At 33.8% G+C, this 16,819-nt stretch overlaps 1 protein-coding gene across 1 annotated transcript in view; it reads right to left on the bottom strand.

The window, feature by feature from the left end:
- The window catches only part of LOC143232737 (homeobox protein engrailed-like), a 38,884-nt gene extending 22,676 nt beyond the window's left edge, over positions 1–16,208 (bottom strand). Inside the window, exon 1 of the mRNA XM_076468520.1 lies at positions 15,535–16,208. Within this exon, the coding sequence (XP_076324635.1) occupies positions 15,535–15,925 (391 nt within the window). The 5' untranslated portion in view covers positions 15,926–16,208. The remainder of the gene's footprint in view (positions 1–15,534) is intronic.
- Positions 16,209–16,819: the final 611 nt, after the last annotated feature.

Below are 16,819 nucleotides of genomic sequence, written 5' to 3'. Positions count from 1 at the left end.
GTCACTTGAATTATGTTTATAAACTCTTCGTTTAAATATTGCTCGTAGAACGAACACCATGATATCATTAATACGTCACTTTCTTATATTTACACACCCTCACCTGTCTGCTAAGATATACCGTGACTAGGTACTGACGTTCTGTCTGGTTGTTTTAACCGTGGGTGTTATTTCTATAAGTTATATTAAAGAATGATAAATTTACAAACATAAAATAACGGATTGACCAATTAAAGGATTTATGCCAACATCATGGAATACCACCCTTAGGAAATAATTCAGCTACCACCACCCTTCTACCTCTTAGAATAATAAAAGTATTAAAAGAGATCTTTCATATTTCAAACGGTACCAAAATTAATTATCTGGTTGACACCAACTAAACGTTCAGGTTTTTAATATTATTCAGATGTGAACCTGGATTTTAGACCTATCATTAAATATTTCATGAACGTCACCTTGCAAGTAAAATAAATGTTTCAAGAAGAAATGAATAAAAAATGCTGAAAGAAAAAACACAGCAAGTCGTACAGAAGGTTTTTTCCAATATTGATTTCCGTGGGTAGCTTACGAGTCGTCGTACACTTTTTCTGTCTGTTTTGCTAGTAAATCATTTACAAATACCCTTACTGACCCTGATGTTTTCCACCAAAGATAAATATATAATTTCTACAAGGGAGAAGATTGACTCTCTGGTAGAGATCTGAATTTCAGAACTGGCGAACCGGGTTCCAACCTGAGTGAAACCACAAAATACCTACACATACAAATACACATTAAACAGTGGGTACGTTATAAGCGTGATAGTCAGTCCAACATGTTGAATGGTAGAGTGCTGCTGACTAGATGCCTTCTATCTTATCAAAAATTGAGAATGAGTACACCAGATAGTCTAAGTAGCTTTACGAAAAATACAAAGTACGATACTTTTCACTGTCATGACTTGCTGTGGAACTTCCCTATATGTATCAAAGCAAGCAATGTTAAGCTTAGTTATCATACGTTATTGAACAGAAAAAGTAACATATTGAGCCCTATATCACGTATTTTCTGTGGATGGTTAACACAGATAACAAACAAAAAGTGATTTTTTGTTTTATTTTGTTTTTAAATTTCGCCCAAAGCTACAGGAGGGCTATCTGCGCTAGCCGTCCCTAATTTAACAGTGTAAGACTAGAGTAAAAGCAACTAGTCATCACCACCTACCGCCAACTCTTGGGCTACTCTTTTACCAACGAATAGTGGGATTGAGCATCACATTATAACACCCCCACGGCTGAAATGGCGAACATGTTTGGTGCGACGGGAACAAAAAGTGAACCTTTCTTACTGACTTCATTTAGATTTCTATAGGATAATATAAATTTTGGTACTCTGGTCGCCTTAGTACCATGTAAGTACAGTTAAGATATAATGTTGTAGCACTCGAAGTATGATACATATATTAAAGTCCCAATATTAACCATGCTTATTTTTCATATTTTCATGTATACACACAAATTAAATAAATATAGAAATATATTAAAGGTACTGTACACTGTAATACACAAATGTATACGAGTTACACTGAATCAGCTCACTAGAGTGAATAAAGCTTATATACGTCAGCATAACTACCCTCACCGGCTGTATGGGGCTTATAGTGATAAGCGCGTAAGTAATGCTTCTTTAAACAACCGTAACATGAACATGATTTATATAGATGCATAGGCGTGACATGGGCCATAAGACCGTAATTATTGGACTGTGGTTCAAAGCGAACTTGACCGAAATACTTTCAACATTATTACATGTTAACCATAAAAGTTTCACTAAAATTCATGTAAAAATTACTTTCTAAAATATATATAATAACGAAAGTCATTATGAAAATGGTCTATAAGTATGAACACTACCTAATAAACATAAAATGCATTATGTCTAAGTGAACTCTCTAATTATCACATCCTATGCTTAAGCATCATAAAATATGTATTCTCAAGACGGCTGGTATGGGTACTAAAACTTCTATTAGAATAAAGAAAGAACAACATTTCGACCTTCTCAGGTCATCTTTTGGTTAACAACCTGTTCTGTACTTATTGTAATTAAAGGTTTAATACCTATACCAACTGTCTTGAGAATACATTTTTACTTTACGTGGATTTCTAGTCATCATGAACTATTCATAAAATAATGTGTGAAAGTTTCATATTACTTTCTGGGTACAGTTCCCGTTAAGACAATTGAAATGGCAACTTTTACAAACGTTGTTCTATCTCTTTCACTTACTTAGTAGTTTATTCAGAAATTAAGAATGTTTGTTACTTGAGGAAAACAGACTCTCTGACTGTACAAACAACTGCAGAAATTATCTCTTTGTTACATAAAAAAATGAAAAGGTTTGTATTTCGAATTGATATAGATAGAGATGTATTACACAAAGAAACAATAACTTGGTATTTCGGTCAAATAATTTAATTTCAAAGAAGAAAAAAACAACCAAAATTTCATTTTTAGATTGAAATTAATTTCCTATTGTTCATCGTCACTTGAACTGAAATGAGTCCAGTGATATTTTGAAAACGTAAGTTAAATTTGATGAAATATCATTTGAAATATAAAAACCATGCAGACCGACCCCTATGGAGGAAGTATGCGGCATATTTCATGTGCTTTGAGGGTCAACTTCAACTACCTGCTACCAGCAATCAGACAGCACAGAAGTCAAGCGCACGCACGTGAGGTAACTTCTCTTCAGGTAAGCCGGGTCGGCTTGGGGCGTACCGACCCCTGCCGAGGTCAAAATACTGAGTGCTGTTACGGTGATGGTGGTCCAGTACTCGTGCCGTTAGCCATGGCATCACTCATTCCGTTATGATAAGCTAAGTCGGTCAATATATCCATGTTTACAAGTAAACTAGTGACTGCTGTTGACAAAAAACATTAGTTTTTACCGTAAATCTACATTATTCATAAAGACAGTTTAAGTGTTTGTTTACAACGTTGTTTTCCTTAAAGACACTAAAATTCGTTAAAAATATTTTTAACCAAACACACGAGCAGTCAGTCGTATGTCTAACTTAAACAACTTGACATATATACTGTGTTTAGTGTCCAGAAGTAATTTAAATGCCCGATAAGTACATTGATATTTTAGCCTTTGATAGTTAAAACATGTCATCAGAGACTGTGCCACATTTGCTTGGAACATCCACGGAAACAATATACTGGAAAAATACGTTAACAGTCACTTTATCTTAACTTCTTTTGTAGTTTGTAAAGAAGGCAGAAAGACAACTGTTGTGGTTCGTCGTAAAAAAAAAAAGTTAAGGGTGGTTGAACAGCAAGGAGAGAGCAATAGTTTACATTAGAGAAGTGAATTTCGTGCATGTATGGCGAGTTTTCTTCAGTTTAATGATTGTTCAGTATTAAATCGTCCCGTTTCATTGTTAAAAAAGAAAGAAACAAAACAAATATGATAACATGTGAGCACCTCTCTACTGGAGAGAAACTGACCAATCGATCAAAATTAGCCAAATCGTCCACAGAAAACCGCCCCGCTTCTTAAAGACAGCTACGCAAGAGCGACCTCACGTGAGAAGGACTTTTGGATAGAGACTTCACTCGCGGTGTCTTGACAGACATGCTGTGGTAGACAATGTTGACAAATGCTTTTTGATTTGACTTGTTGCATGTCATGGTTTGGAAACAGTAACACAAAATCATATTAATAAATCTATTTTAGTTATATCCAGAACAGTTAAGGGTATTGCGTGCTGCCTTACCGTGAGGACACCAGACCTAGTCTATGTCAATTACTTTCGGTTTTTGTCCATATAGTCAATGTGTTTTGGGAAAACGTATGTCCCGTACAAATGTTGTATTTAACTCAGTAAACGTAGTTATTGCTTTTCGTCTTTTTCCCCCTGTCTCAGTGCTTATCTGCCGCAGCTTGATCACTGTGTGTGTCGTATAGGTTTTACGCTCAGACATGTGTACGTTAGTGGCTCCGGTCTCCCGCAGTTCGCTGTCGACTTGCCCGGGACTTTAAGCTCAAAACGGCAGGCAGACAAGACGGGTCGCCTTGATAAGCGTTGGTACCCGAGGGCATGACGGCTCTACACAAATTAATGACCCTGTTCAGGCGAGAAGGGTGACGTTCCCACGACTGACACACGCTAACCTTGGTATCAAACCTGGTGTTGTAGCGAATAAGAAACAAAGACCCAGCAATGACGCTGTCTTGTCACAAAAATACATATACGTAATCTTCCATATATAATTACGCTACTATTGCAGTAAACATAATATATGACGCGTTGGCTACACTCAAGTGTCAGGTACTTACAATATACGACACTTTGGTAGGCATAGAGTAATCCACAAACCTAATAGACTGATCCTCGTCTACAAAATATTCAAATGGCATATCGAGAAAATAAATTACATGAACACTCATACAAAAAATCATAGTTTGCTGTTGATCTAGGTTTGAAATATCAACCTATCGTCATAGTTTACTGACGTTGATCTAGGTTTGAAATATCAACCTATCGTCATAGTTTACTGACGTTGATCTAGGTTTGAAATATCAACCTATCGTCATAGTTTACTGACGTTGATCTAGGTTTGAAATATCAACCTATCGTCATAGTTTAATGACGTTGATCTAGGTTTGAAATATCAACCTATCGTCATAGTTTACTGACGTTGATCTAGGTTTGAAATATCAACCTATCGTCATAGTTTAATGACGTTGATCTAGGTTTGAAATATCAACCTATCGTCATAGTTTACTGACGTTGATCTAGGTTTGAAATATCAACCTATCGTCATAGTTTACTGACGTTGATCTAGGTTTGAAATATCAACCTATCGTCATAGTTTACTGACGTTGATCTAGGTTTGAAATATCAACCTATCGTCATAGTTTAATGACGTTGATCTAGGTTTGAAATATCAACCTATCGTCATAGTTTACTGACGTTGATCTAGGTTTGAAATATCAACCTATCGTCATAGTTTACTGACGTTGATCTAGGTTTGAAATATCAACCTATCGTCATAGTTTACTGACGTTGATCTAGGTTTGAAATATCAACCTATCGTCATAGTTTACTGACGTTGATCTAGGTTTGAAATATCAACCTATCGTCATAGTTTAATGACGTTGATCTAGGTTTGAAATATCAACCTATCGTCATAGTTTACTGACGTTGATCTAGGTTTGAAATATCAACCTATCGTCATAGTTTACTGACGTTGATCTAGGTTTGAAATATCAACCTATCGTCATAGTTTAATGACGTTGATCTAGGTTTGAAATATCAACCTATCGTCATAGTTTACTGACGTTGATCTAGGTTTGAAATATCAACCTATCGTCATAGTTTACTGACGTTGATCTAGGTTTGAAATATCAACCTATCGTCATAGTTTACTGACGTTGATCTAGGTTTGAAATATCAACCTATCGTCATAGTTTAATGACGTTGATCTAGGTTTGAAATATCAACCTATCGTCATAGTTTACTGACGTTGATCTAGGTTTGAAATATCAACCTATCGTCATAGTTTACTGACGTTGATCTAGGTTTGAAATATCAACCTATCGTCATAGTTTACTGACGTTGATCTAGGTTTGAAATATCAACCTATCGTCATAGTTTAATGACGTTGATCTAGGTTTGAAATATCAACCTATCGTCATAGTTTAATGACGTTGATCTAGGTTTGAAATATCAACCTATCGTCATAGTTTACTGACGTTGATCTAGGTTTGAAATATCAACCTATCGTCATAGTTTAATGATGTAAGAATAGTGGATCTTTAAGTATAAACAATTAATTATGGTAGTTTTACGATCAAGAGATGGCCGATACTTAAAATGAGAAATACTGTAGCTTGATGATTGGAAGTAACAAAGTATTACTGGATTGTGATGACGTACGGATGATCCAAGGCTGTATGCATAAACAACTTCCGTGAAAAATGCTATGAGCCTTCATTTTACAATATACAGGATCTTAATATACAGTTAGAAACACACACAATGATAATGAAAACAAAATATATTGAAAACTAAAAACCTGGCAAATTATCCTGCACAATTTTAATCCCAAATTGTCTTACTTTAATGCCTTAACTTCGGTTGTAAAAAATATAAAGTTAGAGCTGTAATCAAATCGTATTTTATAAATTATATCCAGTGTACCGATAGTTAAAGTGAGAGATTGTAGAAGTCTGTATAGAGTTATCTGGAACTCAAACCGTACGTTATGGGTCATCTGCAGTGTACTGGTGGTTAAAATGTGAGATTTGAGACGTCTGTATAAAATTAGTTTTCTTAGTGCAGCGGTTATAAAACTTTTGAAGCCAACGCACCCTTTTTCAAATTTAATACAAATCCGCGTAACTCATGATTCTCACACTGAAAATAAGTACAGAAGTAAATATCTTCAGCTAAAAAATAGTTCCTTTTTTGTTAATATTAACGTTGTTACTACATCGCTATTAGCAACCATAATTCACAAACTTCGGATGTGTAAAAACGTCAATGTTTAGCTACAACAATGAATGGTGATCAGGAAGTTGTTTTTCCCTTGTCTTTCCTTTCTTTTTTAATATTTTTTGTTTTATTTTTTCCCGTTTGTTTCGTCTATCCTTTCTATGACAATTATCCTGGTGTAATGTATAGGATAGTGGTCTTAAAACGTTTTTCGTCCACGATGCATCTGATTCTTTTTATCCCAGCGCGCCACGCAATATACTAAATAATTTACAGCACTCGATAAACAGTTCCTTTAATTCCTTGGCCTGGTATGACCACGTGGTTAGGACGCTCGACTCGTAATCTGAGGTCGCGGGTTCAATTCACGTCAAGTCAAACATGCTCACCCTTCCAGCCGTAGGGGTGCTATAAAGTGATGGTCAACCCCACTATTCATTGGTAAAAGAGTAACACAAGAATTGGCTGTGGGAAATGACGATTAGCTGCCTTCCCTCTAGTCTAAATTAGGGATGGCTAGTGCAGATAGCCCTCGTGAAGTTTGCGTGAAATTCCAAAAACAAACAAATCATTTAACTCCATATCTGCATAACGGAAAGTTGAGATATACCCGACTTCAGATATCAACACTATATAAAAAGTTACTGTTGCCAAATGTTAAAATTTTCAGATTTCGAGTTTTTAACGTAACCCTTGACGCAAAATGCTCTTCATAATTTTATAACACATTCATGAATATCAGCCCGAGAACCTCTCCTGTATACTAAAAAGAAGCTGAGACCTTTATTATAAGGACTTTTTTATCAGTGGGAACTATCTAATATTTATGAACATGTATAATAATGAATGAAACAACAAGTTTGCTTACACATTGAGGTTCTAGATCAGTGCATGTAGCCATTTAGTTGGACTTACAAACAATCTCTTGTCTCAAAACAGTTTATAATAACAAACTTAATAAATAATATTTTGTTGTTGTTCTAACCGTACCGAATATACTCTCTATACGTACATTAAGTGTCATGGAATGCGTTACGGAGATTTTCCAGAATTAACACTGTAAATGTGATGCAAAAAACTTGTGGAAATATTGAATGTACTAATTTTAGAACCATGACAGAAAAATATGGGGTTGTTGATGAATTCAACTCGAGGAAAGGCATATCGGTCACTCGCATCTGCGTTAGCTTTACCGCTCAAACGTTCATTGCCAGATTAAAGTGGATTTCTTGTCGCACAACCACGTTAAAATATCCCAAAACTACTTCAGACTTAAATATAATTTAATCTTTTGTAAAATTAATTATTACTAACATTAATGATATTTTAGTTTACATGTTGTTGTTTTTTCAATAATCTTTGTTACAACTTCAGAAGTAACATGCATAAAGGCACCAGGGAATCTAAACAGTGTATGAAACAAGCGACGGTTATATTATAATTCAAAACTAGCAACCTGCTTCAATGTCTTTATGTTTTCCGTCTATAAAGTGGAAATATTGCTTAAAATATCATACCTCTCAAACCATAAGCGAAGTTTATGTGAAGTGTTTGATCTTGTAAATGTTTGGTAAAACCCTGATAAGTGATTATTAATATCTGATAACTTTCCGAAATTGTGTTTTTAGCACATCATGATAACTTTTGATATATACAAGGGTTGATGGTTATAAATGTTTAGTTGATTTACAGAAAGATTAGCTCATTGATATATAAGCCTCATTAGTATTGCTATGAAAATTATACGAGTTGGTCTATAACTGGTAATTGATTATATGCAGGTGGTAAATGTTGATATAAAACTGGCAAATGATGGTATACAGCTAGTAAGTGTTATTCTAAAACTGGTACTTGGGGGTATATGAGTGGTAGGTTTCACGATAAAAATTGGTAACTGGTGGCATACGATCGGTATTATTATAAAACTGGTAAATGATGATATAGAGATGGTAAGTGGTATTTTAAAACTAGTAATTATAGACGGTTGTCAAGCGTTGCTATAACACTGGTCACCAAACGCATATGACTGGTAAATGTTATGGTAAAACTGATGTTAATACAAAATTAGTAACTGATTGTATAAGACCTGTAAGTATTATTGTAAAACTGGTAACTGATGGTATGTGGTTGGTAAGTATTACTGTAAGACTAGTAACTCATAACATACGATGTTTTTATAAGACGGTAGTGATGGAATACAACTGGTATCATTGTAAAACTTCTAACTGGTGGTATACGATTGTAAAATTTGGAATTAATGACATATGAGAGATAAGTTATTGTAAATCTCCCAACTTTCAGGATTCCTGTGTTATGTTTTGTTGTTGTTGTTTGTGTAGCAACTAGCGGTATAATAATAATGATTAACTAAATATGTTTGACAACGTGTTTGCGTTACCTAGTGTTAATAAAAAATGTAAACAACAAAAGCACATGAAATCAGTGTCCGTAACCTCTATAAACCTGTCGGTTTCTTTAACTTCTTGTCTGTGCTCTAACACAGTTGGAGAGAATATAGAAACAATATTTCTGGTATGTTATAGATTTTCATTACTTTTTATCACTTTTTGTCAAAGTTCATTCACAGTTTACTTTGAGAACTGGTTATACACTTATGAACTTAAAACAAGATATTTTGAATATATACTTAATGGACAGATTACAGACTTATAAATTCCTAAACTAGAGAAGTACATATACTAAAACTTTATATCCAAAATCTATTAGGGGGGGGGGGGGAGAGCTACTAACATATAATGTTTACTTTATTTAATACTAAAACAAATTCGCAAGCCTAATATCATACAATGAAAAATATTAAGTCATACAGTTCGCTACCTACTAAGTAATATTAGCATGTTTTACACGTAGTATCTATATCCAAGAACTGTTGCAAATCGTGTCTCAATGTTTTGCTATATATAGACCATTGAACAAGGCATATTAATATGATATTTAACGAATCAGTTGCAGTGTCTTAGAGCCTATAATTATAAGAATACCATAAAAACTCCTATTTTAAACATTTTTTTTGTGATTTCTCCTATTGAAGCACTGTGCTGATATTTTAGATCTTACATGCAACTGACAATATTCTTTAAACGTGCGAGACTCTTTTATGTATGCTTTGTTTGATCATACGCCACTTTAAACTACGGTATGTTTAGAAACTATTTCGAAGCAAATTTTATTTTGTTTATTAAAACCTGAGTTCGATATTTTGTTAGATATTAAAATTTTTGTAGAATTGTCATTGTTTTAGTGTCTAAATAAGTTTACAAATCATTCACTTGATATAAACAACGAGAATTTGCTGGATTGAAAAGGTGTTCCAAAAACATAGTTAAAGTGCTACCGTTAATATTCCGTTACAAAAATACAACTATAAATTTTGTTAAAGCTTTTTATAGTACTGATATTATATTTAAAAATAATTCGGCTGGTCTATAGCATAAACTAGTAATTTAGTGTTCTAACTCTACAATATCTTTGACACTGTCATTCGGTACGTAAACATAAACGTGGTTTTGTGTTTGTGAATGTACAAGTTTAATATATTTTTATAAACAAATTAGACTCATAGAGAGGTTTATTTTACAAATGGAAAGAGGAATCACAATTTTCAGTCTCAATAGCCTGTTCCTTTTTCGACAGGTATAGTCGTCCTTTAATTTGAGCTACTGACCAAAGAAATGGCAGCTAGCTAGCAGCACGCTTTGTTCAGCTTTTGAAGAGAATAACGAGTTCAAGCGTCACCTTTACGATGCGCTAACAACTGGAAGTGTTGGCTCAAACCATGCATCCTCGGTACGCAGCGCGGCACATCAGCCACAAGGCCGAGTCAGGCCTTAAATATGCAATTTTCTTAATGTAAATCAAGTGTTCAAACAGAATATTAGTCACTTGACAAGCATAAAATTTCAAAATAATGTTTTATTCAAGATAGACATTTAAAGCAAGTAGTGTGTTTCGTAAGACTGATGTTTATAAATATAACTGATTGTGCTGTTAGATGTGTTAATCATTACCAAAGCAATGAATAAATAACGCATTTTGTAAGAACAGCTTTCCCCTTGTCACAGGAAATAAGCATTTTTTAAAGACAAAAAGACAATTATAAGAAAGTTACACACAAGTGAGATACTAGGGAATGTACTCTAAGTGAAGAGGACACTCTCAGTTCCTGATCTTAACCACTTACGTTTCTTTGCTAGGTAATACATTTTTTGTTTGAGAAAACCAAAACAAATGTAACCTGGACATAAAAACTTTTGTTTTAAACAAAAACATTGTACTCAATTCTATTATCGCGTCTCACACATGGTTACTTAAGTAGAACAAGATCAAAAACAAACTTGTGATGTTTTAAGAGAAATAATATTAACATAATCACTTAAATTTTAGCTAATGTTTCGTGAATTTTCTTTTCGGAAAAACAAACATCCTCCTGTAGATGTAAAGTAGTAAAGCAGGTAGTTTCTTTTTATAATTATTCGACCCGTAGAGTAATTTGTTTCGTGAATATCTTGAATGTAGAAATTTCATCATGAATTGTTTTCAATTTGAAACAGTTTTATGACATAAATTTTATACGTGCGTTTTTGTTCATTTTGCTTTATTTAAGAACCTCTAGTCCTCGATTGTTTGAAGTTAAGTAAGAATACTATTTTTGAAGCATTCTACAGATAGCTAATTCCACTTTAACTGAACTATTTTCGTATGCTAATATGGTGGCCTTTTTCCTACAGAAGTGAGGCGTAAATGCTACAGGCGACATGTTTATCCCCCTACAATTTTGATTTAGACAGTTCGACAGTGGCAGACTGATAAACTTATAGATAAGTAGAAATGTCAAAATCTTTCCGAGAAACATTCATACAATCAGACTTTTAAACGATGCAGATTCAAAGAAGAGAGTATTCACTGTTAGCCGTGAAAACAAAAATCCCTCGTAATCTGGAGCAATGACCTAATTCATATAATGAGATTTATGATAACGAAAGAGGACCTTTTAATCAAAAAAAAAAAAACTTTTTGTTGAAGCTGGGCATATTTCTTAGCACCATTAACAATGTATTAAACAAGGATCGGAAGTTGAGGAAAAAGTTCCACAATTCCATCTGAAATCACTATAATCTTATTCCACCACATATCTGTCAAGTGCAGCACCAGGTAGCCTGTTTTTCCTTTCATCTGCTTAAACGTGATATCTGAAGTCGACGACCAGTTAAAGTAAATGATGTCTGGAAAATTTGTCAAAATGTGTGGTCTAAGTATGACCTTGCAATTTTTCGCAGAAGCTTGTTGGGATAGGAATAGTGTGCAATCATAATTATTAGAATAAGTACGAACGATGCAGTTCCAAGGACAGCACGGTATCTGAAACATCGTCTTTATAAAGTGTGCTTGACCTTATTATACCAGGCTAATACTGCTATGATTACAACTGTTTTCATACAATATTATTCAATTAGTTTTCTTCCTCTTTATGATAAATTTAGATAAAATATGCCAAATATGTATCGAATAAAGATCTATTCTGATATAAGAGAGAAGTTAAGTCATAATAACGACTTATAGATAATATAAGTATTGCGATTTATAGATAATATAAGTATTACGACTTATAGATAATATAAGTATTACGACTTATAGATAATATAAGTATTACCGGTATTACTGTAATTTTACTCCACAATGTTACTTTCTGTACTCAATTTTTCTCTCACACACATACATATATATATATATATACACAGACATGGATATAATTCTCAGAAACACGGGGAGACTTGTTGTTTATTTGCTATTGTTTTATATTTCTGTTGTCTATTTACCACTCCAAACTGGTTTATTTTGATCCATTTTGGAAAGTATATCTGATGTCTTAGGCGTACGTAAAAATAACATTTTCAATTAAAATCACGGTTACCACGAGGAAGGTCGAACAACATTCAGTTGTGATATGAGAATGCCACCTTTAATATAAAGTGTATAAGGAAGATATTGTTTGAGAGTTGTACGATACAGATGCACAAATCAAAAGAGAAGAAACTAACTTGAAAAAAAAACCTTTAAAACTGAACACTGGACACGTGAGACATGTTTCCTTCCATATTTCAAAAATATGAGTTGTTTCGGTCAGTTTTCTCAACAGCATATCGCATTGTCCGACAAATAAATTAATTGTTTGTTCGCCTTCTGTACACAATGAAATAAATGGCCAGAAGTGTGAATGTGAATGAAGGCAAGCAGCCTGCCACCTATAGGGGCTACTATTAACCAACTGTCTGTTGTTCTTATAGTTTACCCACAGTATGTTAAAAGCGTTTTGTAGCGCCACGTCTCGAATCCAAGATCCTCAGAGCATAGCTTTGACACACTGATTACCCTACAGTTGTTTCTAACATTTCGTATTCAGAACAATTGACAGAAATACTGATTATCAGTTAACTTATAAACTGTTACAAGTCGTATGTGTCACACTTATCTATCAATAACAAAATACTATTACAAGTAGTATACGTTACAGTTATCCATCTATAAATAAATTTACTGTTGCAAGTAGTATACGTTACACGCATCCATCTATAAAACATTACTATTACAAGTAGTATATGTCCCTCTTATCCATAAAAACCAATGTTACAAGTAGTATACTTTACAGTTATCGATATAAAAAAGTACTGTAACAAGCAGTATACGTTACACTTATCCATATATAAAAAACACTGTTACAAGTAGTATACGTCACTCTTATCTATCTATAAAAAATACTGTTACAAGTAGTATACGTCACTCTTATCTATCTATAAAAATACTGTTACAAGTAGTATATGCCACTCTTATCTACCTATAAAAATACTGTTACAAGTAGTATACGCTACAGTTATCTGTCTATAAAAACTAATGTTACAAATAGTATACGTTACACTTATCCGTTTGTAAAAAATTAATGTTACAAGTAGTATATGTTACAGTTATCGATCTATAAAAAATAATGTTACAAGTAGTATACGTCAGTCTTATCCGTCTACAAAAAATAACGGATGTAAACTTTCATCAACGAAGAATAGCAAGTGTGTTACTAAAACATCACAAGGTGGCGCGCTAGTTGAATCAAAATACGTCTGTGTGTTGTTATGCTCAATCTTGTAGTTTCATAATAATCATTGTAAACATAACTGTTTGTCGTAGAGAAAGATTGGACCTCAACCTCCCATGACACATTATTACATCTTTCATATGGGATTAAATGCTGTCTGTGTTAATTGTAGATTAAATAGGAGAATAATAAAATTGATCAACTTAGGTGACTGGAGTGGCATTATAACTTTCAAGCTAACTTGCCTTTGTTCTTTTAGTTTGCTAGATTACCAACATTTATATTTTAATATGTATGTTACGCAGTTAGGACTGTTACTATAAAATAAATCATTTTGAATTTAAAATATTGTCGTTTTGTTTTCTTTTTTCTTAGGTTTTAATTGAACCTTGCAAAAATATCCATGCAACCACAAAATCACTGAACATTTGTTGTAACATTATTCTGAAACATCAAGTGTGATTTAATTCTTTTTTAATGCTCATAAAAATTCAAAAACGTTTCTTGTTTGTCATTAAGATGAAACGTTTGTTTAAAAATTCATTTTCTGAAGTCAGATATGGAACTGTATATAATATATATGAACTAACTGTTTAATTAAAAGTTACTTAAGTTTACTTTTTTTTGTGGACACTAAGCTAAAGCTAGAAGAGCGTAAAAGTACAAATGACTTTTATCGATATATCTTTTACAATGTAAACGCTTTTACGTATGCAATAAGCACAAACAAAATAAATTACCCTTGTAATCATATAATTTTACAACGTATGTTTTAATGCGACAATTAGCTCCTTGAGATTAGTGACTGCTGAAAGTCTACTGTAATTTACCCACCATTAACTAGATTGTACAGAAACAGAACATCTGTAATATAACGCGTCTTTCCCGTGTTCTCGAGGCTCATATTAGGTTTAGCAGCATATCGTCAGGATTATCTTTAATATTAAGCCTAAATTATTATTCACGGGAAATTAACTTTGTTAATTTGTTGTTGTTGTTTATTTTTTTAAAATATAAAGCTTCATATATAAAAGAGCAAATATATTCCAGTTACAAACGTAATCAGTCATAAAGTCGCTACAACAACAAAACACAATTTCCACATCTTTTACCAACTGTTTTAGCTGCACAAACAAGTTGATCCCACATTACACTTTCTTAAATAACTGGCATAAAGTGTGTATCCGTGCTGATACGTCTCGTCACATTGCATTTCTTTTAACGTCTTTCTCCCGTTTTTAACACTAACTCGAAAATTTTGTACTTTTTGAAATATTTTACTTAGTTCTTATCATTCCACAATGTTATCCCCCTCATATTTATATTCAAACTATATTATTAGCATCATAAACCAGATAGCCTGGAAAAAGTCCTCACGGGAATTAAATTTCCGAATTTATTATTTATTTTAGCTGTATGAATGTAACTAATGGATACAAAGATATCGTCGACGATAGAATAATCTGGTTTTAAATTGACCAATAATATCTGTGGAATTAAGTATGTTATTGTTGTGTTTCTTAATCAGTATATTGTAAACTTTCACAAACATATATATATATATTAGGCATAATTTGTTTGTTTTAGAATTAAGCACAAATCTACACAATAGACTGACTACCTATGATCTGCCCACCACGGGTATCCAAACCCGGTTTTTAACGGTGGGAGTCCGCAGACATGCCGCTGTCCCACTGGGTAGAATTATGCATCAGGGTATAAATGTGTAAGGTTTATAGATGTTTACTTGTATAAATGTATGCTTTAATTTACGACACGATTGTTTCGCGTTTGCTTTACAGTAAACACATTTAACAAGATGATTGCAGTTTATTAGTTCCATTCAAATAAATCCGTTAAGTATATTGTTAGCTTTACTAAGCTGCCATTGTACTCAAGGCGAAAACGTGCACACAATACATTTGATCTTGAACTCACCTGAAGAGGGCCTGTCTGAGTATCTAGTGCAGAAAACCCATGCTGGCCAGTGCGGTAAAGCTTGATGTGGTGGCGAGGTACTAGCCTTATCCGTGTTGTTTTCCGCGGTACCACTTACGGCAGGAACCTTCTGTTTGAGTGTTTTGGGGTTTTTTATCGGACTTTGCCGCCGTTCATTTGCAGCCTTCCCAAAGTTTGGAGATAAGATATTTTCAATTGAAAATTTCAGCGACCTAGCAGTCCCGACAGACGGTGTCAGAACCTGGCTATGGTTCGAGAAATTAATCTGGTTTCGACTATTTCTCTGCTCGTTTACGTCCGAGATTTTCCTCATCTTATCTGGCTCGCGACTGTTAGCCATTTCGTGGGAATTGCCAGTGTCCAGTGCCATATATATATTACACTACTTCGTAAGAGTTAAAACGTTTTCTACACCGAGTCAGTGCGTTTAATTCAGTTTACAAAGGTACCTGCATAATCTCATAAATTACCGATGCTCTTAACGACTCACACCCGAGAAAATACAGAATCGGTTCACTTTACGTCCTGTAGTTGTTAAAGTGTCACATACGGCCTCAGGGTACGATCTGTCGATCAGTGTACTCTAAAGAATTCTTTAAAATGACGACTGTTTTTTATATACATCCCAACAAAATCAAAGAACCACGGTAAACTAAAATTAGAACTCGTTTCAAGACACTGCAATCGCTCTTTGTAGTCCGCCCCTGATATCGAAGGCCATGTGACGTTAGCCAATCAACGTTTAAATAACACACACCTTTTTTACCGTTCACCTCTGGTGTTGGCTCTCGTTATTAAAATATCCGTCAGTAGGCGTAATCATGTTCTGAACGGAGATCTGTCATGAGCAACGTTTTAATTGTGTCTCTGACAACCTGAAATTCTATGTATCAAGCATATATCGGAATACCAACAAAAGAATGAATGCTATACGAGAAATGACCTCAGCTATAAAGACCCCTGCGTCTATATTTAACTCGCTTATCTGTAAGCACACATCAAGTAAAAAATATAGTGAATTGATCTTGATATATATGTTTTTCATTTTGTATCCTTCTTTTTGAAATTCTTACATATTTATCCGTACTTCTTGTCTATGGCGGTTCCAATGTTTATTTAGCTCAAACAGTGTTTTGTTTAGTTTTTCGATTCAAAGTTTCAACCTTATAGGATATACGTAGCAGCACATATTATACGTACACTGTACCTTAAGTACTACATCTTTCTTAATATTGTAAATTTGATATTGTGATACAGTATGAAT

The sequence above is a fragment of the Tachypleus tridentatus genome, chromosome 11 (genome assembly GCF_004210375.1).
Source record: "Tachypleus tridentatus isolate NWPU-2018 chromosome 11, ASM421037v1, whole genome shotgun sequence".
NCBI classification, from domain to species: domain Eukaryota; kingdom Metazoa; phylum Arthropoda; class Merostomata; order Xiphosura; family Limulidae; genus Tachypleus; species Tachypleus tridentatus.
Note: the sequence above shows the minus strand (reverse complement) of the source record. Positions and strands in the feature narration are given on the sequence as shown.